Raw genomic sequence first — 20072 nt, 5'->3', positions numbered from 1 at the left:
TTTCGTCGACGCGAAGATCGTTGATCGCGAGATAGTAACGCGTAGACACGCCGGAGAAGAGAGATTTCTCGCGAAACGATTCAGTAATCGGAGATGATGACGGAGGTGCACGGCAATACCCGAGAAAGAAAAATCCGTATCTCTGTTCGGGTTAATATGGAAGAATAAAAATTAGAAAATAGAGAAGATCATATAGAGAACAAGAGGGGGCCAAAGAGTGTGAAATTGTTGGAGACATGCAAATACTGCAGCCTCGACCGAATCCGACGAGCGTGCAACGAACTCGCGAAAAATCGTACACGAGTTTTACCTTCTTCCCCGATGTTTCTTAACCCACGATCCTTTTCATCATTCCCATATGTGCCCGAGATAGAGATGGAAGAATCGTGGCGATTTCTCGCCAAAAATTCGTAACTCAAACGTGTGTTATGACGCACGAGTAATTTCGTGTTGCGAAATTAGAAAGGAAATATGGCGTCAGACCTTCCGGGAGGAAGATGACGATCGGGAAAAGCTATATCGTATAGACATAGGCGTAGAGCTTCGAGAGATGCAGCTATTGTTGGGTAACAAACCATACCGTGTCTGTGCAACGTTCACGCCAACGAGATCACACGCGATGGGAACGCGGTAGAAAAAGAAGAAATATTTATCCAACGTCGTAGTTAGCGATTACTCGATACAACGCGAATATCGCGAATGTCTTCCAGGCACGATTCCGTTGCAAATGGATCTATCCACGCGTTTCGATCAGTCTTTATCGTCGATTTCTACGATCGATTTTTATTCCTCTTTACATCGGATATTACGGCTTTAATTCAACGCGCCTACCATCTTTTTCCCACCTTCTCTTTTCCCATCCTTCCTTCCTATCGACGCTCCTCTTTGGCTAGTTTTCACGCATCGATCTTTTATCACGCATTACAGAAGTTTTGCTGAAGGCGATGTACGCAGAAATGCATTTGGCGAAGATACGGGGAGAAACGAGCAAATCTTTCACCGTGGCAACGTCGATCTCTTTAATTTCGCAAGCCAGTCGGGGATTTGCTCGTTCCACCCGTTACGCGTGAAAACGTTGAGAAAAAGTAGAGAATTTCGCGTGGAACCAAGGATCCCGTTCGATCGTTCGCTATGGAGAGCGAACTCGACGTTTAGTCGAGTCGTCGAATGGAGGAGGATGTTTTGTGGTCGATTATTGCGAGTGTGCGTAACGTCGTCGTCTGGCCGAGATAAAAGAAGAGTCTATGGTATCGGTGATATCTACTCGAGAACGTAAGTAGCGAAGGATTTCGATTGTTCGGCGTCAATCACACGACCAATTTGCCACGGAACTGGACGCCCGCTGCTTTTGCTCCTGCATCCGGAGCGGAGATGCTTTTTCCCTGGTCCAAGTGTCGCCGAGGAGAATCTACTCTTGTTCCACTTTCGAATCGTATACGTTCAAAAATTCCGTCATCTCGGTCACAAGAGTATTTCATCGATCGTCTCGTTTATCCTCGCACGCGACCATTTCGACACGTTGAGTCAGATCGGGCTTTTGTCATTTACGAGAAAAGGTTCGCGACACTTGAGTAGGTATATCATGTAGCGTGAAAGGGGCGTAACAATAAGAACGTAATGATCGCGGATAGTGTAACTCGAATATGAGATCAGCGTGGAGTCGATCGAGAAACAATTAACGATTCGAACTACGGATTAACGATGGAAGAAAAAAAAGCGTGGGTCTGTTAAAGAGCGCGTGATAATGAAAGTAATCGAGGGAGGGAAGCGAAAGAGAACAAAAAGAGAGGAAGAAAAGAAAAAAGAAAGTAAAGAAAACGAAGAAGAATGGATAAGATCGGAAGCGAGAAAGAAGAAACGTGAAAGAGGGAAAACGAAGAAAACGAAGAAAACGCAAAAAGGATTGAGAGAGATAGAAAACGTGAGGGGGTGAAGGGCGGTGGGGGTAAATGTAGAGACGAAAAATTGTAGAGAACTGAAAAGGTGGAGAAATCTTAAGACTCGGAGGAGCAAAGCGTCGCTCGGGGTTTCGGTGAAATCGCAAAGAATAAGAACACGAAGACAGAGAGCAAGATAGAAGTAGAGAAAGAGAGAAATAGAGAAAGAGGAAGGAAAGAGAAAAACAAAGAAAGAGACTGAAAAGAAAAAGACGACAGAGGTAAAGGTAGAAAACGTACGAAACGTATAAGTGTATAAGGAAAAGAATATATATATATATATGCGCGTGGTGTCGGCATGGTGTCGGCATCGCGCGCACGCCGGTGAGCAAAAGTACCTGGGTGACGGGATTCTCTCCAGGACGATAGACGACATTGTGCATCGGCCGTTTACGACCGACGTAATTCACGCAGACGAACTCGAGCAAGCTGGCGTAGATGAAGCACATACACACGCCGTCCCACACGTTCATGGCAGTTAGGTTCGACACGACGGGCAGCGTCGAGCGGAAACCGTTCGACGTCGTGAAGAAGTTGAGCATCGTCGTCACACCTGCGAACAATCGTTTCCCCTTCTGTTTCACGAGATCTCTGTGTCTTTTACGAGATCGCTCCTTCGCTTTATTTCATGCAACATCCACCGTAACGTTACTTTTTTCCTCTTTCCATCGCTCCTACCCTTCCTCCCACCTTTCCTCTTTCCTCTCGTTAACGAGACGAAAGCGCACCAACGAGTTCGCACCAATCGTACGAACCGTTCCTCTTTTCACAGAGTTACCCTACATCTCTACTTACACACACGTACACACGTAGCTGCGAAACGATTTAAAGTTTGCCAAATAATCGAGCTTAATCGTCAGCTTACCGATCATTACTCGCGCTGGCACCGCGTTCCATTCAAGCCAGAAGGTTATGAAGGAGCTGGTCACCAATATGATACCCGGGATGAAGACTGTTGTGAAGTAGAAGGCACGATCTCGCGTGAAAATCAGATCCACCTTCAGGCAGCTGTAGTTACCTATTGTACGTTACATTCACATTACGATACTATCTTTGCGTAGTGACGCGTACAGCGAGCGATTAGATCGATGGAGCTAAATAAGCGATTAGTGTGATTATCCTCTTAAACGATAAGTTAATCGGTAAGTTAAAGCCGATGCTTTTTCAAATTATCCAATTCTTTTCCTACGCTTTTTTAACTTCTTTATGAGATTTCTCGTGAGATCCCATCATAGTTTTTTCTCTTTTCTCTTTTCTCTTCAAAAGACATTGTCGTATTTTTAATTGTTGCGCACTAAAAGGTGACCGTAATTTGGCTTTCTCCGACCGGCTTTCTCGGATTATTCTCGACTCGGCACAAATAGTTTTTTCTTTACGCAATGCCGCAGGTATAGGTTGATATCGATATTCGTGGCTCCCCTTCGGAGAAATCAGCTAGTGACATGGAGAAATAAACCAACAGAGAAAAAAAAAAGAAAAAAAAAAAAGATACAAGAGGAACAAGAGGTCACTGTTGTGTCGCCAATCTTCCGCAACGAAGCTCCACATTCGCGAAAGCATTTCAAGCCGAGCTAGTTACTAAACGCGTGAACGTTTGACAGGATAAAAATTCGAGGAACAGGGGGAACGGTGTGAATCGAGTGACTGCATTCAGGTTCCAAATAATATTTACTTCGAATCGATAAATAAAAATCGAGAAAAATCGATAAAAATCGGAGAACATTGCGAGAACTGTTCAAATCATTTTGCACAACTGATCGTTCGCTAACGAGAAAAGGGACGGGGAAAATGGTCGTGTGCGTAGCGAAAAAATTCATCTAGTCGACTGGAGTTCGACTGTCGGATGGTTCTGTTGTACGATCCTCTTCGTGATAAGAAAAAAAAAGAAAAAAGAATGGAAAAAGAAAGAATGGGGAATGTAATGAAGCAGAAGCGAAGCATAGGCTAAACGATTGAAACAAACGATTCGAATCACGTTCAGCAAGTAATACTCGTATTCGGAACTAACGTGTGGGTTGAACGCTAAATACGACTTACAAACGGTTAAAATACTAATTTTTCGTAACGTTCTAAAGCACGAGCTTTCTGCCAAGCGATTAACAATTAACAATCTATATCGTTAAAATGAATTCCGATACTGTAATTTTTAATCACTCGACGAAAAGTCGTAGGCGGTACGGCAGTCCTTCCACCCTTCGCACCATAGATCTACTCTTTACGCGTGGAAAATCTTGCGATAATTGCCTGTATTCTTGAAAATATGTCTCGAAATTTCTGGCGCAAATCGCTTGCTTCGTAATTTCTAAACTGGTTTCACTCTACTTTTGCGTCTATCATGGAATAATCGAGAACGAGTACAAAGGGTAAAAGTACCATGAATTGTCGATGATACGGTGTATGTGACATCGGATCTATTACTTGGGACAATGTTTCCCAAATTCCTCTATCGTGGACAGTTATTTTCCGACGTAAAAAGATTATGGGAATAAACAGAAATACTGTAACATCCCGTCCAAGGAAGAGGACGATTTGGGAAGCAGCAACTCTGAGTATCTAGGCCTGTCTCATGAGTTGGTAAGCTTGGTCCTGTCTCTCCCTCCCTTCTACAGCTTATCTAAACCCTTCTCGCGCGTTCTTCTCTTTCTTTTTTTTTCTTTTTTTTCGTAACAAATACCGTTCATATCGAAGGGGAGGATTTTACCTTGCTCCTCAAATCTGCGCTGGCACAGCGAGCACTTTGAGTCCCCAAATTCATCGAACTCGTCCTCGTAGTCGACCATGATCTGTCCATCAGCTGCAACAGAACAGCCCACGATCTTCCTTCCTCTCTTCTTGCTATCTTTTATTTTTTATTTTTCTTTCCCTTGTTTTCAATTTGTTTTTTTTTTTTTTTTATGTTCTCAAATCGCTGTCGAGGGGACGGATAAATCTTGATCTCGAAAGAGGCTCGATCAATGCGGCTGTTGTAAAAATTACGGAGTTTCGTTGAAAAAGAATTTCGTGTTGGGAATTCGAGGACATGGTCGAGGATGAATGGAATGGCGGATACTTAATGGTAACATTGCATAAATTGAAGAACGAAAGTGAACGGGAGACATTCGGTTCGTGTGTTAAAATATATCGCCTCGATACCGATCGTCGGAAACACTGAGAAATCAATAAATGCAATTACCAGATCTCGCAATCAACGTTGTACGTTATTAATCCCTCGATTCGTCCGGATTACCATTCTCCTACAGTGTGAAAAAATGAACCACACTTGCGTGAACAACGAGAAGACGAAACAACTAATACGTATATGATTATGAAACGATTCACTGATTCACGAATCGTTGCGTGAAGCGATAAACGAAAGGCAAGGACAAAAATTGGCGGTGAATGTAACGAGGTGTACGAAGTTCGAAGGTGTGGGCTTTGTTTGCTCGTGGCAAGATCTATCCGTCCTCCTGATTTATTACATGCGACCGATTTCCCTCTTTTTTTTTTTTTTTTTTTTTTTTTTATATATATATTTCTTTGTACTGCGACGATTAATTGTCCGGCGATGATTTCTCGTCGATACGAATAAATCGTGTCTCAACTGAACGGGCACAGAGGAAATTTAATCGTTGGGCTAACTAGACCAAGCATTACCCGCATACCGCCATGGTTAATTCCTTCAGGGTAAAGAAACAACGCGACATTATTGATCTTCGATGTAATCGCGTAATGTCCAATCAGTGACCATTCGTCTCAAAATCATGGAGTTTCGAAATTTGTCTGGGGAAGAAGAAAAAAGAAAAAAAAGAAAAAGAAAGAAGAAACCGCTTCTCTGCGACCTGAAAGGAAAAGGATCTTTCACCTTGTTTCACGTTAATGGTTAGAATTATTCGATCTGTCTGAGAAAATAGAGGCGTTCGTGTGGTTTCACTCCACAAGCTGCAGGAATTACGCTCTCGACAAAAACGTTCAAAAGCTTCTCACTGGCTGCGAAAGCTGTTTAAAGAGCTTATAAGCGACCAAAGTAACGGTTATGAAACGATTAGCTCAAATAAGATACTTTAATTGTTAATTATGAAACTAATAGCAACACATTCCTCTCGTAACATAGAAAAAAAGGAAAAAAAAAAAAAGAAAAAGAACGAATCCGAACGTCGTACTCGTCAAAGTTATCGAGATACAAGTTCAGCAATGCAACGACAGACTGGTGTTCACGTGACACCGTGATATGTATGTATGCACGTATGTATGTATGTATGCATGTATGTATGTACATCTTAAAGAAATTCGCGACGACACGACGATACGACTAATAGAGCATAGGGGAAAAATGGCATCGGTAAGGATAGTTGATATTAGGTCACTGAAAAACCGAAAACCTCACCCCAAAAGCAAACCACGGCGGGCTCGGTTGTAAAGCGAGACAGGAACCAAGGTTGCCAATATGCACTTTCTAGAGGACTATGTATCATCTAGGCAGGTGTGTATATGCATATATATATATATATTTTTTCTTTCTTTTCTTTATGCTGTACAAAAACATATAGATGTATGTATATATACACCTGAAAGAGAGAGAAAGACATATGTGTACATATAAGAAATATATCTACGCCAACTAGAAACAAAGGTGGAAACAAAAACGAAGATTTCTTTTTTTCTTCGTTACAGTTCTGCTACGTCGCATGCAGAGTCCGTTCTTTTCTTTCACGTTTTCTTCGTTGCTCGGTCTACGAATCGTTCTTTACGCGTATGAACCTAGGAGAGGCAAACATACGCATTCTCACGCACACGCGCGTCCCTTAATCTTTCGAATCCGATGGAGATACTTTTTTCCCTTCGTTATCCGAACCTATATACCGTGGAATAAGCGTACAAACTCACGAACAATTCACGAACTTTGAAACAAAAGCATTCTATTCGTAGTGTCATTGAAGTTGATGCAGTGCAAAAGAGGTCAAGCATCGAAAATATAGCGAGGTCACATCGATATGCATGACGCATGCATTGCAACTTACCTGATGATCTAATACGAGTTCGCGAACACGTTTCGCGAGATTCGTTCGAAGAGCGTGTCATTCTGACAATGTCAACGGGGAACAGACGCTATGAGATGCAGGCGTAGGATGGAAAAGAAAATCGGCAGTCGATGAGCAGAGAGGAGAATGAAATAGAGAGTGGGAGAAGAAAACGAAATAATATTCGAATGGTAAAAGAAAAATAAGAAACTCGAGAAAGGAAGGACAGAGAGCGAATCGTACACGGGATTCCGAAGGAGAAGACCACAGAGACGTCTCGCGTCCTTTGGAATCTCGAGACGAAGAAATTTCATCCCTTACGCAACGCCTGTTACACTCGAAGAGGAGTAAGAGCACGCGCGAGGCGATCGAGACCTCGATTAGAGAGACAGAGAGAGAAAGCGAGAAGCGACGTTACGGGGAATAATCGATGATTAGTAGGTTGGAGACAAAGACAAAGCCGAAACGTAGGAAAGACGCGAATGATATGAGGAATCTTTTTTCGCTGATGCTAGCCGGATTTATCGACCCAATGGCGTCGTCCGTGGAAACGATGGTGAAATTTTCCAGGAATTCACAGCAAAGGTTTAAGGGATGCAGCGCCTCGGGTGCATCGACCTGCTAACAGGTATTACGGTCCTTCCTCGGCTATTCCACGCAGGTATTACGGTCTCCAAACTCAGCCAGAAGGAACACGATTGTACTTTCACCTTTTTTCCTCACTTTTCTCGATAAAGTAGTCTTTTCATCGTCATCTTCTTTCGATAAGTTTTCTAATGTAGCAAAACTATACCTGTACAGGCATCGGATTGAAATCGATTAGATTATCCTGAAAGTTTCCGCGACTTTCGAACCGTCCGCTTTGAAAAAAGCATCGAGTCGCATCGCGTACTATGAATGTCACGTTAGCCAACTACAAAATTACGTAGTTATCGTTATTAACTTATAGTTAAACAACTACGGTCTTTACCAACGCCATATCGTTCCAGAACCTTTGAACGTCCTTCACTGATCTCGCGATGATCTTCAAACGATCTTCGAGCGATCTTAACGATGCAGCAGCTAGATTTTTTCGGGTTACTCGTGTGCATGTTGTTCTATATGTTGTTTCGAAGTACGTGGTTCGAAGTCGCGGAACTTTCAGGATGACCTAACGAGGTAGATAGGCGGTTAGTGATCGATTCGTCGGTCACTGTACGATAGAGAATACAAAAGTTCAACTCGAGTCTTCGAGTGCGTATATAAGCGACACTAAAATCGTTTTATGGACTAACGAAATGATCGTGTTCGGTGCATTGCAACAGTACAGAAGCGTGTTATTTAAGGATGCAATAAAAATCATAAAAGAGAATTGACAACGAATTAAAAAATGGCATAGTTTCAGCGACGTTTTCTCATCTTATTCGTTTCCATGTTAATTCGATGGTAATTCGATAGACCTAACGATGCGTTCATTTTTTTCGTATCTTAATATCGAGGTTATCATCGTACAGTCCGAACAGGTTTTCTCCTTTTTCTTTTCCTTTCTTCGAAAAATCGAATTCGAAAGGAAAACTCGAGAAGCGCGAACGGTAGAAAGCGTTGAAACTGTACGTGGATACCCAAAGAACATTTGTCGATCATCGGGACTTGCCCCGTCTTCGAGGTAGTCGTAAACGAGAATCGTACATGTTTTCCGTTAGTTTCAACTATTCCTCTTTATAAATTGAACCGTTAATTGGACAACTTACCTCTCCAGCTTACTTTGATCGGACACGTGATTGTCTGGTTCTTAATGAGGTATGCGTTCAGCGACGTTAGACTAGGACTCTTCCGCAAGGTACCCTCGTCGTTCTTCCACACGTACGTGATCGCCGTTTGCTCGTACGATACTGAAGAAAAAGGTAGACAATGGTGTCGGAGTCGAAAATGGAAAAGAAAGTAATAAGAAAGCGTAATAGATCATGCGTTCACTTACTGCTCTCGATCGCGAATGAACACAGTGGGTCATCGAATGGGAAGATATTGAGTCTACCCTGGCAGGACAGGATGAGATGACGCCTGAAATACGAGAAGCGTTAGGTTCATTTTGCCGAGACTTTCGTTCGGGATTTCGATCGTTGATCCTAATTAGCACGAGAAAGAAAGTCTCGGCGACGAAAGAAAGGTGGTAAGGATGCGAGATAAATACCGCATAAGATAGTTAACCGTGCCGTTGCGATATATCCGAAGGGCAAAGTGAACTGGTATGAGCGGGTCCTTGAAGTCTCCGTGCATTATGAAGTACGTGTCCGGCAACCAGATATCGTTGTAATGATGAATCGCATTCAAGAACTCGTACTGCGATCGGTTACTGTAGCGTAATCGCGGGTCGTACCACTGTTGTTGCAGCAAGAACTCCACCTCGTATTTCTGTCGATAAAAGGAACGCAAGAACCGTTACGAAATCCTAACGAGCGAAATGGAAGGATGTGGACGCATGTGCCATGTGTTTTAACGGCTTTGGTGCACCTGATGTGAACAAAGAAATTGATCTCGTGTATGATCACGTGTCGGTATGCTCCGCTAAACCGGTGGATATGTTCCAATGACCATGGTTGAATCTCGTGGAACGGATGGAGAATAAAATTAACGAGAGAGAAAATTTTAATTACCAAACTGGACTCGTCGGGAGAAGCCAAACTTAGCAACAGCACGCTCACGTTTACGGTCAAGGTTCCTGAAACACAGTGTTCCATTGAAATTAAAGGGTCCAGCGGACATCTGTTCGAAGCGGTCACGAGAAGAGCACGCTAATTCGTAAAAGAACATTCTTCGGAGGGGAGACATCTCGCATCGGGAAAGGGAATCGGCATAACCTTTAAAGTTGCGGCTAATTTTTCAACTTTTCAACATCATTTCCAAACATCGTATCGCAACGTGTTTAACAGGTTTAAGACGAAGCAGCGGGCTGCGGCGGCAAAGCAGAGATAGTCTTGGTTTCTCTGACTCGTGCGAGTGACTTTCAATTACAATTCGCGCAGGTAAACTGCAACGAAGACACGAGTTTCCCCGGATGAAATCGATCGCGTTCCGTTTCGATCGCGAGATCGCCATTGTCTCGTTTCTTTTCTACGTCTGCATAAGCCGTTGCTGTTATTGCGAAAGCATCATATTGGAGCCATGCTGTGCACATGCTGCGACTAATTTCATATGTCTGTATTCGTGTGAAGCTCCTAGTCGGAGAGTTAGGACTCGAGAACCGGTCGTCGAGAGGCGCGATAGCACAGCGACATTCGATCGAGAAGAGGATCGCTCGCAACGGACACGGATACGGAAACGGATGCGGAAACGGAAGCGGAAACGGAACCGGAAATAAAAAATGGTAATGCTAATAGTAATGGGAATGGAAACGGAAATAAAATAATCGTTGCAGCGATGCTCCGTCACAGACATACGGTACATTTTCGCTGTGCGGCCTTGTCTAATCAACGATGTGCCCGATGCACGGTATTCTCGGAGTAAAACGGTCAATTTGCACTGGCTCGTTCGCGTGTCACGAGTCTAACGAGTCCCAACCACCGAGTCGATAATTGCCAACGCATTCAGCTACGCAAAGACACGTCAACTGCGAGTGTGTCTAGTACGCTGGTGTGCGGAAATACGGATGTGAACGTGTGGAAAACAAGGACGGAGAGGGACGTTTAGAAATTTCGTATCAACGATCGAGGAACGAATTCGTTGGCACCAGCTCTCCGCGTCGTCTCGCGCGGAGCTTTCGTTTTCAGCGATAGAATCGTTCGGCGATCTCGGCTGCTCGCGTAATGCATACTCGATTGTGCTGCAGAAAACAGGAGAAAAAAAAGAAAAAAAAAAAAAGAAAAAACGGAGAGAGAGAAAAAAAAATTGATCGACGCGTTATGAATCGTAAACACGCTGACTTTGTCGCTAGTTTTTGATAAACGGCTGGTGCATCGTTATACCGGTGAACGAGCATTAATCAGCGAGGCAGATCGTACACGAACTCGATATATCCCGCGATCGGTAATCTACATTTTTACGTCCTCTTAGCACGAAATGTCCCGTTTCGAGGTTCGCGTCTACCAACGACTCGACTTTTCGCTTATCGACATTCTTCTATCGCTGTTCGAATCGCGAATCAACGTGTTACGCAAGAACGTAGAAAGTTTCTCGAACGGGCTTCGCCGTGAGTATACTGACTGTGCGTGTGTTTGGAATCGAAGAATCGAAGGTTTAGGTCGAACAATGTTTTCATATCGCTCGAATCGTTCGGACCACGAAACGAGTCGAAACGATCCGACCGGTTCATCCGTGCAAGAGAGGTGGTCTGGATTGAAATTTTATTGAAAAGCACGGAACCAAGAACCACTCGGGGAGAAAGTTGTAAAGAGCACGGCTATCTCTTTTATTCTCCTTTTGCTGGCAGGAATAAACATGTACATACATCTATGGACGACAAGAACAAATAACGGAGATAAAAATTCGATCGACCTATAAACCCTCGTACGAAAATTCGACGAGCAACCCATTCAGGATAAGATCCCTGTATAATAGTTGAACGGTATATTCTGAGGTGCACGCTCGTTTTGCTTTCGTCGGTTTACCGACCGTTCGGCCGAGTAAGGTGTCGGCTGATCCGATAAAATAATAAATCGAAGCGAATGAACAGACGGAAGAAAATGGCGGTCACGAGAACGAGAGGAGAAACGCGGAAACTGAATGGGTCGGGTCGGATGAAAATCGTGGTAGTCTTAATTATTTCTCTAGACGAGGTTACGAGAGAAGTAAAAGCAGAAAAGGACGGACCGCGAAGGTGGGTGCGAAGGTGTTGGTGCGACGTGTAGTGGTTATTGTTCTGGTTCTTGTACTGGTTCTTGGGGTCGTTAGAGGAGGTCGACGACCGGTTCGACAGGCCGGTGGCGTCACCAGGCCATCGCATTCCGCAGCAGAAATCCGCATCTGTAACACCCAACAACCCTTGCCCACGTCTCATCCTTTTTCGTGTTACTATCGATCAATGTAACTGTTCGATCCTGCGCTCGCCGTCTACTTATCTCTTCCTTGAATTTGACTTTTTTCTTTTTCTCAACGTTACAAAACACCGTATAAAACACCGTATAATACACCGTGCAAAACACGATGGAACAGTAACGACGGTAAGGATAGCAACGACAACGGCAGCAAAGGGAAATTAGCACGGTATATTTTTCTTCAGCGAGATTTCCACGCGTTTTCACATGCGAAGCATGTGCTTGCGCGTTTGAAATTCAGCCTCTTAGTACGATCTCGACAAATAGCTTGTTACGAGCGACTCGTTATCCGATCGAACAGCGAAGAGAATAGCAACGGGGATATGAAAAGGTTGTACATTCGTTAGAGTCTCAGTGTGTGAATTTCTGTGAACCCAACAACTCTTGCCCACGTCTCATCTTGTCCTTCGTCAACCTACGTCCAGCCCTAACGACGAAGTTAGCTCACCATGTAACGCGTCGTCGAGTCTCGATTAATCCCTCTCTTCCGGGAGTTGGGGGGAGCCATCAAACGTTCCAACTCGATCAAAACGACGGAACACAGCACACCTCTGTCGACGAGATAAATATCCACTCGACGATAAGGGTGTGCCGATAAATTTCCAATTACCGTACACGATCAGTTGGATTTCTCGTTGGATTTCCTGCCAAATTTTCCACGAAAGCGTTAAACACGCTTTCTTCCTGACCGTTTGGTCCTTCTTCGAACACACGAGCGGTCGATTAGATTGACGTCAGAAAAAAAGGAAAAAGAAAAATTAAAAAGACAAAGAAACAGATAAAAAGAAAGGAAAGAAAAAAAAGAAATTGAGAAATAGAAAACAAAGTGGAAACGAGTGAAAAAGCCTTGCAGAAAATCAACGTTACTTTGAAGAAAAGTCAGAAAGGTGCACGTTCGTGTCGTGCAAATTCGTCCTGATCGACTCTAAATAATGCGATTTCCATGCAGTTCGCGCGGCGTTCGTTTCGTTAGCACCGCGTCTCTTCACCCTCTGTGCTCGTTTCCGATTTCATCTCTGATCCGTGCAACGCGCAGTTTTAACTCTTTGACCATTCTCCTCGGTTCGTTACTTCTTCTTCAACCGACAGCCGAGTCTCGCGTTTCGAGTTTCTCCTCTTCGCCCTGTTCCTATTTTTCCCCCTCGAGTTTGCGTTTATTCTGCCACGAGAACGCGAAGGAGATGTGTGCTTAGCGCGAAACAAGCAATCGACGTGTCTCTTTTGTCGCTCCAATTGAAAATGTTCCGCAACGTTAGGGAGAAAAGTAGACAGAAGCGATACGCGGTTGTTTCTCCTCCGATTCTAGAGTCTCGTCACACCCTTCTCTTTTCATCTCGTACTCGCACTTTCGAAAGCGTGCTTTCTTTACATTCGCTGGCTGAACAAATGATGCCGGTGCTCGAGGGCGTCGTGGCAACTTTCCCGTTTCCTCCGATACAAAGAGAAACCGTTCTTTTGTGCGCCAGACTTTCTTTCAAAGGGTAAAACGTTGTCTCCCCGATAGGCACTTTACTCGGTCCACGCGGAAATCGTTTCGCACGCTTGTACCGGGGGACATCGATTAATTACCGATTTCCTGGCTACGTCGGCAAACCGGAAATCGTCCTCGAGGACGCGAGGCGAAATTTCCACTCTCGCGCGTATCAATTTCCACTTTCGGCATGGGAATAAAGTCGACGGATATACGGTTTTAAAACGCTTCTATCTCACGCGCGTATTTCCACCACGAGATTTCACGAGATCGATCCTTTCTACGAGATCCGTATCGCGGCCGTATCGGCATGTCTGAGGGTTGCCCCGAGGTACTCTCCACGAGTGTTTAATCAACGTATTACCGATTCAATCGCATCCAAGTTGCGCGACGTCCCGAAATTCCCTGTCTACGAAAGCGAATCGATAAGTCGAGCGTTCGAGATGAAACGTGGTTCCGTCGAGAGATACGTTTCGAAAACATGCTAATTTCTCCCCTTTATCGGCCGTAATAATCCTTCGAGCGTTTCATTTGCCGCCAACCACGGCATTTCGTTTTCAACTTGGCTCCCCGTTCGCGTATTCATTTATTATTCCCATGCAAATCTCCAATGCTTTTGCTTTCCTTTCCTCTTCTTTTTATTTCCTGCGTAACCTAAATGAATTTTCAGAGGGTGAAGAACGCTCAAAACGAAAACGAGGCATATCGCGAAGCTACTATAATCCTTTCGAATAAGTTTGCTTACGCGTGATAGCTGCAAACTACTAGCTGGCAGTTTATCGCGGCATCGCAACGATTTTGTACCGTCTCGTCGGATTCGGTAGAAGCTTCTCCCTGCAAAGCTCGTCCAAGCAGAAGATCTCCGTTGTAAAATCGAATGGCCGAAATTAGGAGGTCCGTCTGACTTTGCTCTCTATCCAGTCAAAGCTGTCAGCTTTCAACCGGGATAAAAAAAATCCCTAACTTTCCCACTGAAGTTCTTTCGCGATATTTAAATTTATTCATCGATCTCTGCGAAACGCGGTCGGTTTATTATACCGCGATAGTTCAGGCAACGTGCAAAATGCTCCACGTATATCTCGATATTTCCTCTTTCGAACGGCAGAAATTTTTCCGAGATTCGAGAGTGATCTAGAAGGTTTTGCGAAGGTAAAAGGATCCGTTGGAATGCCAAGAAAGCACGATTTATTAGGCACCGTGGCCGTGCTCGCAGCATTTATATAGGGAAGGCATTATAATTGCATGGAATAAACGCGGCGACGTTCACCCTTATAAAGGGGAGCGAACCGTTGTGTATTAGATCGATGATTAATTGCCGAGAGCCGAGTAAATTTACATCCGAATAAATCTGGGCCACGTAACATCGATTCGTCCACCGAATTTATATAAAGCGTGACGTAAACATTTCCACGACGTTCGTAGCCACTAGAAATCCAACGATATTCGGCTTTTTATTTTCCCTGGTATCGCTTAATTCACGCGTCGCTCTCGGCGAGCGGAGAGATAATTAGAAAACTCGTTAGCCCGAATCGAAGCCTGTCGCGAACGTGTTACGACAATCGGTTCGAGTAGTCTACGGTTGCTTCCAGCGAAATTGAATCGATCAACGGGGGAGGAAAAAAGAAAAAGGAAAAAAGAAGGGGCGTGGGGGGAATCAAGAAAGAAATATATAGTTAATTCGTTTCGAAACGCGATAAAAGCGTCAACCTGTCTGGGCGGGATAATTTCGATCTCGAGAAGAATTTCAGTCGCGTTAACAGAGAGGCTGCAAATTTATTGCCAGGCTGAATCGAATTTTCACCGGGACACTGGCAGCGAGGTAAACAGCTGTTGGCAGCGAAGCCTCGCAGCTAGTGATAGAGGAGCGGCATTGGTCAGACGGGTCACCCGATTCGGCCAACTCTTCCCTTCGATATCGAACGGACCGATTTTTAATTTCTCCCTTCCTCGTTTCTTTTTCTTTTCTCTTCTCTCTTCCGTGTTTTCGGCCATGCTCCCTACTCGCGTCTCCTTTTCATCGAGTTTTCTTTTCATCTTCGCCATTTATCTCTCCTTTCTCCCTCTCGCACACACCATGTACCCCTTTCTTTCTCTCCACATTCGTACACCAGTCTTTCCAAGCATTCCACTATCTTTCTCCCCCGGATAAATAACCAGTAAAACGAACGCGTCCCGAATACAAACGCATACACGCGTGTCAGTCACGCAACTGGCAAACTCGGGAAGGAAGGACGATGACGGGGAGAGCAGAGAAAGGAAGGTAAAGGGGAAAGGAAAGAGGAAAGGAGAAGGAGGTAAGGGAACGGGAGAGAATAGAGTTACGCTTTCATTCGTCCGTTTGCTCCCGTTTTTCCTTCTCATGCCGATATTTAGCGCGATCAGGTCGATTTCTAATATAGAGTACCCTTTTGACGAGGGGTGAGCAGTGAGCTGTGGTTGTGTGGTGCTGTATGGTGGTAGCGGTGCCGGTGATGTTCGAGGTGCTCTGGATGATCAGGGTCATTGGGTACGAGGTAGTCAGGGGTGTAGTCGTCTTGGCGAGTGTGGGGCGGGGGCCTCAGTGTACCTTGGACCGGGGGCAGAAGCCGCTTGTCGTAACGCGTCGACAGTAGCAGGTTGTCCAGAATCTCCTTGTCCGACTTGCCCTCCTCGAAGCTGCAACACAACGTATTGTAGCTAGCCCCGAAAACCACCGGATCCGCGATGGATTTTTCCTTTCCTTTCCTTTTTCTTTCCTTTCCTTTCCTTTCCTTTCCTTTTCTTTCCTTTCCTTTCCTTTCCTTTCCTTTCCTTTTCTTTCCTCGGATTTCACCCCCGATCGAGTGTTCTCTAGCCACCCCGAAGGTCGATCCTCGATTAATCCGCAATTTGCTTTCTCGCGACCTCGACCTTGACCTTCGAGGTGTCCAAGATCGGTTCTCTTGAGAATGCACTGCACGCAATCTGTACGAAACGCGCGTTGTTCTCTTTCGAGTATTCGTAATGGCTACACATATTAAAAGAGAAACTCACACGATCTACCAATTATTCGAAGAAGAAATTACGCAGCTCTCTAAACGCACTATATACGTATTTAACAGCTACTACCCTCGAGCGTCATCGAATTATTCTGTAAATTGCTATTTAACGTTCGTTGCTTCGATCTCGTCTACATCGCGATCACTAGGATCCAAACTTGTCTACACGGGCTAAACTTGTACGATGCAATCGAACGAACGGGTAGAGGGGGACGCTGATCGAGCAAAAGCGTTCGCGAATCGACAGATTTTCACCCGATTTCGTTCACGGCTTCAATCCCGGCTTCGCTCGAATAGACGTCATCCTACGTGTCATTCTCTCTCTCTCTCTCTCTCTCTCTCTCTCTCTCTCTCTCTCTCTCTTTCCCCCCTCTTTCTCTCCCTCTTTGGCTCATTACAATCGTCGTTTCGCTACATAAACGTCATAGCCACGATGACGACGAGTTTAATGACCGGTAAAGCAAGTTCGCGAGCGTAAAGGGTAATGGACAGCGAACGAGCAAACTCCCATCCTTCGACCAGCGTCCCGGTTAATAACGAGACAAGTTTGCGCAGTATTAAATGTAAAACAAGAGTATAAGAGCTCTTTTTCATCATGAACACGAAATGTGGCGACATTAGTGGCGATCCTCTAGTCCATGCAAAGAAATTTATTACTCCCGACCGTGGAATGCGATCCGTGTCGCGCGGATCTCCATCTATCCTATCGGTACTAACTATCCTCGCTACCAAAATGTCGCCGTCTCGATCCTATCACAAGCAACGCAATATTCTACTCTAGAGACGCGCTCTTAGCTTCTCGATGCGTTGGCGGTAATCTCATCGGTAATGCTCCATAACGAGCCGCGTGACTGTTCGGAAACAACGTAACAACGGCGCAATTACACGCGCGCGTACGCGTTGTTACGCGTCGATAGTCTCTGGCGCATCGGGAAGTTAAGAGTAGCTGGCGGTGGAAGAAAGTGATAATTATCGTGTATTGCATAATACGTACATGTCTTCGGCACGCACGAGAGTGACAAGAGTGAGGGCAAGTGTGAGGATACAGAGGATGGTGAAGATGAGGGAGCTTGCGAGGGAGGTGAGAGACAGCGAGAGGACGGACGAGAGGCGGCCGCCACCACCCGCACACCGCCCAAGCGCCACCCAACCCATTCTATGTCATCTGAAACAGAAAGCACGTTTTCCATTATTAGTATTCCATCTGCAGCTGCAGTACACCACCGTCGAAACGAATGTCATCCAAGCGACGCGCAAACAAAAGCGATACCCGCGTCTGCGACATTTCCACCGCATAGCTGTACCGCCATTTTAAATAAACGCGCCCCGGCAGACGCGCACACGCGTCATAAATCATTTAATATAATTTACCCGACTTTCTTCTCGACGTTTATCCATCTTACTCGGCGCTGCCTCGAGGGAGAAAGCAAGAGAGACGGCGTCGGGTTCGTTTACACGCGACGAAATAAATCGCGTCGCGTCGATACGCCGGATACGCGAGAGAGCTTAAAGAGAGAAACGACGAGAAGAAAATTTGATCGGGGACAAGCGAACGCTCGCGATAGACGAGCGATAATTCCATCCTTCCCTGGAAAGTTAGGAAAGCTAGGAAAGCTCGACGCGGTCGAGAGCTGAACGGCGGAAAATGTTTCGCTTCCATCGTACGGACGATCGCGGTATTCCATTTACCCAGGACCCGTATTAAAAAGAAAAAAGGAGGCGAAAAGGTTATCCCTCAAAGATCCGAGGATACACTTTTGATCCACGACCTTTTACCCGATTCATACGTATCCAACCTCCCGAGCCTACCGACCCGACCAGACGATCCCTTTTAACGGAAACCGACAGATAGGGTCGGATCCCCCAAAACGCCAGTTTCAAAGCTCCGATATTACCTTTCCCTCCCCGTTTTCGCGCTACTTCTCTTTCACCGGATTGGATAGTGGCACGAAATAAAGCGATCCGACCGAGACTAATGTCGTTCTTCGTTCCCGTTTTCTACGTGTCATCCTGCCTCGTTCCATCGCCAGTTCAAGCCTATCCTTCCATCTCGTCGGGGCTCGAGATAACGTTTTCCTTTGAGAAATACTCGACGTAAAGTTCGCGGAAACGATCGCGTTACTCGCCACGTTTGCGAGCACGCCTTTAAGTCTTTCACGCGATTTCAGTTGACCGTGGATAAAAGTTGGACGAGTTGGCTCGTTTTCGCGTCGCACTCGCGCTTTTCGAGTAGTTCGTCCTGTAGGATCGTTCCGGGATTCTCGGCGGATGCGTCGAGGAGGTCTTCCAGTTCTTTTTTTGTCCAGTCGTACGAATTCCGTCACGCTCCGTCACGCTCTGTCACGCTCCAAGCGACTGTTTCGGTCATCGGTCACGTGTTTCGTCGTTTTTCGCCTAAAGACTCGCTGCTCTTTTAAGCTGAACCGAATCGAGCAAACGTAGAACAAGTATCCTTAATTTAGCGAAATCTCGTTAGTACCGCGAGCCGGTAACGAGATTCTAACCATCAAGAAAAACGGAAGCTACCCTTTTCCCGCGCCAAATTGCCAATCGGTGTCTTCCAATTCTGTGGCTTCTAATCCGATATAATCGAATCCAAGCGAAAGAGTCAACGTTTAGACGCGAACGCGTTCGACCGAGCAACGTCGACCGCTACATTGCGATCTTCTTCGTAGCCTTTCGTGTCTCGATCGATTGTCTCTCCCTTATTCGTCGTTCATTCGTAATTTTCTCCATCCGGCGACCCCCGTATTTCCGTGGCGCTTTTATAGGTCAGAAACTGGCGAAACCGTTGCGAGGGAATTACCCATCGACCATCGGAACGGTGGACGGTTATACTCCAGAGTTGCTATACGTAGAAGAAGCTGGAAACTAAAGCATTACCGGATAACCGAGTTCCGTACTCGGTGAATTTAAGAACAGTCTTAATTAGCTTGCCAAAGTACGGATAAAAACGAGCCACCAGGGAGACGTTCCTTCCTTTCGAGAAAGATAAAACCGAAGAAAATAAGATAAAGCTCAGGTCTTGCATAGTTTATTAACGAGCCACGGCCGAGGAACGTCCGGTATAGCTCAGGCTCGATTTCGGTCGGTGAAATTCGTTCGAAAAGCCAGAGTGGCCGCGGGCTGGTTCATGCGACGTCGAAGAAGGGAAGGTACAACACCTCGAAAGGTTTAACGTGACACGTTCCAGCTCGCTTAACCAGCCTCGCGCCTCGTTTTCTCGCGCAGACACGATCAGCCTCTTGAAGCTCGCCTCGGGCACCTCCACAAGTGCCACGTGTTTGCCGTCGCTTACTCCTCCACCAGCTTAAATTGCGCCGGTAGAATCACGCACCGTGGCTTCACACGAATCATCGGAAATCAACCAGTTGCACGTCTCTCCGCCGCCACCGCCGTCACCTTCGTCTCCGTCACCACCTCTCTACCGCATCCACATCCGCATCCGCATCCGCATCCACCGATCGATACCGATATATTTCTATTCCGCCCACCTTTTCTCTCCCTTTCCGCTTCTTCTTCGCTTCCTATCCCGCTTTCTATCCCGCTTTCTATCCCGCTTTCTATCCCGCTCCCTTTCCGTTCCACGCGATACCCGTAGTAAACCAAATCCCCTTAATTACGTCGGCCATGGCGGTTCA

General features: G+C 45.6%; 1 protein-coding gene across 18 annotated transcripts in view; it reads right to left on the bottom strand.

Annotated features, from left to right (window-relative positions):
• Positions 1–20072, bottom strand: part of pHCl-1 (pH-sensitive chloride channel 1) — a 48352-nt gene that overhangs the window by 6295 nt on the left and 21985 nt on the right. For 5 of the 18 annotated variants that reach the window (XM_017909549.1, XM_017909551.1, XM_017909552.1 and 2 more), the window contains exons 4-12: positions 17426–17596; positions 15819–16069; positions 9568–9632; positions 9105–9325; positions 8892–8974; positions 8665–8805; positions 4639–4731; positions 2803–2955; positions 2276–2490 (exon numbers count right to left, since the gene is read on the bottom strand). In XM_017909549.1, the coding sequence (XP_017765038.1) occupies positions 2276–2490; positions 2803–2955; positions 4639–4731; positions 8665–8805; positions 8892–8974; positions 9105–9325; positions 9568–9632; positions 15819–16069; positions 17426–17586 (1383 nt within the window). In that variant the 5' untranslated portion in view covers positions 17587–17596. Of the gene's footprint in view, positions 1–2275; positions 2491–2802; positions 2956–4638; positions 4732–8664; positions 8806–8891; positions 8975–9104; positions 9326–9567; positions 9633–11719; positions 11873–15818; positions 16070–17425; positions 17597–20072 lie in introns of all 18 variants that reach the window. The other 13 variants (XM_017909567.1, XM_017909565.1, XM_017909566.1 and 10 more) reach the window with 5 other exon arrangements.

Source organism: Eufriesea mexicana, unplaced genomic scaffold (assembly GCF_001483705.2).
Source record: "Eufriesea mexicana isolate 0111107269 unplaced genomic scaffold, ASM148370v2 scaffold18737, whole genome shotgun sequence".
Classification (NCBI taxonomy): Eukaryota; Metazoa; Arthropoda; class Insecta; order Hymenoptera; family Apidae; genus Eufriesea; species Eufriesea mexicana.
Note: the sequence above shows the minus strand (reverse complement) of the source record. Positions and strands in the feature narration are given on the sequence as shown.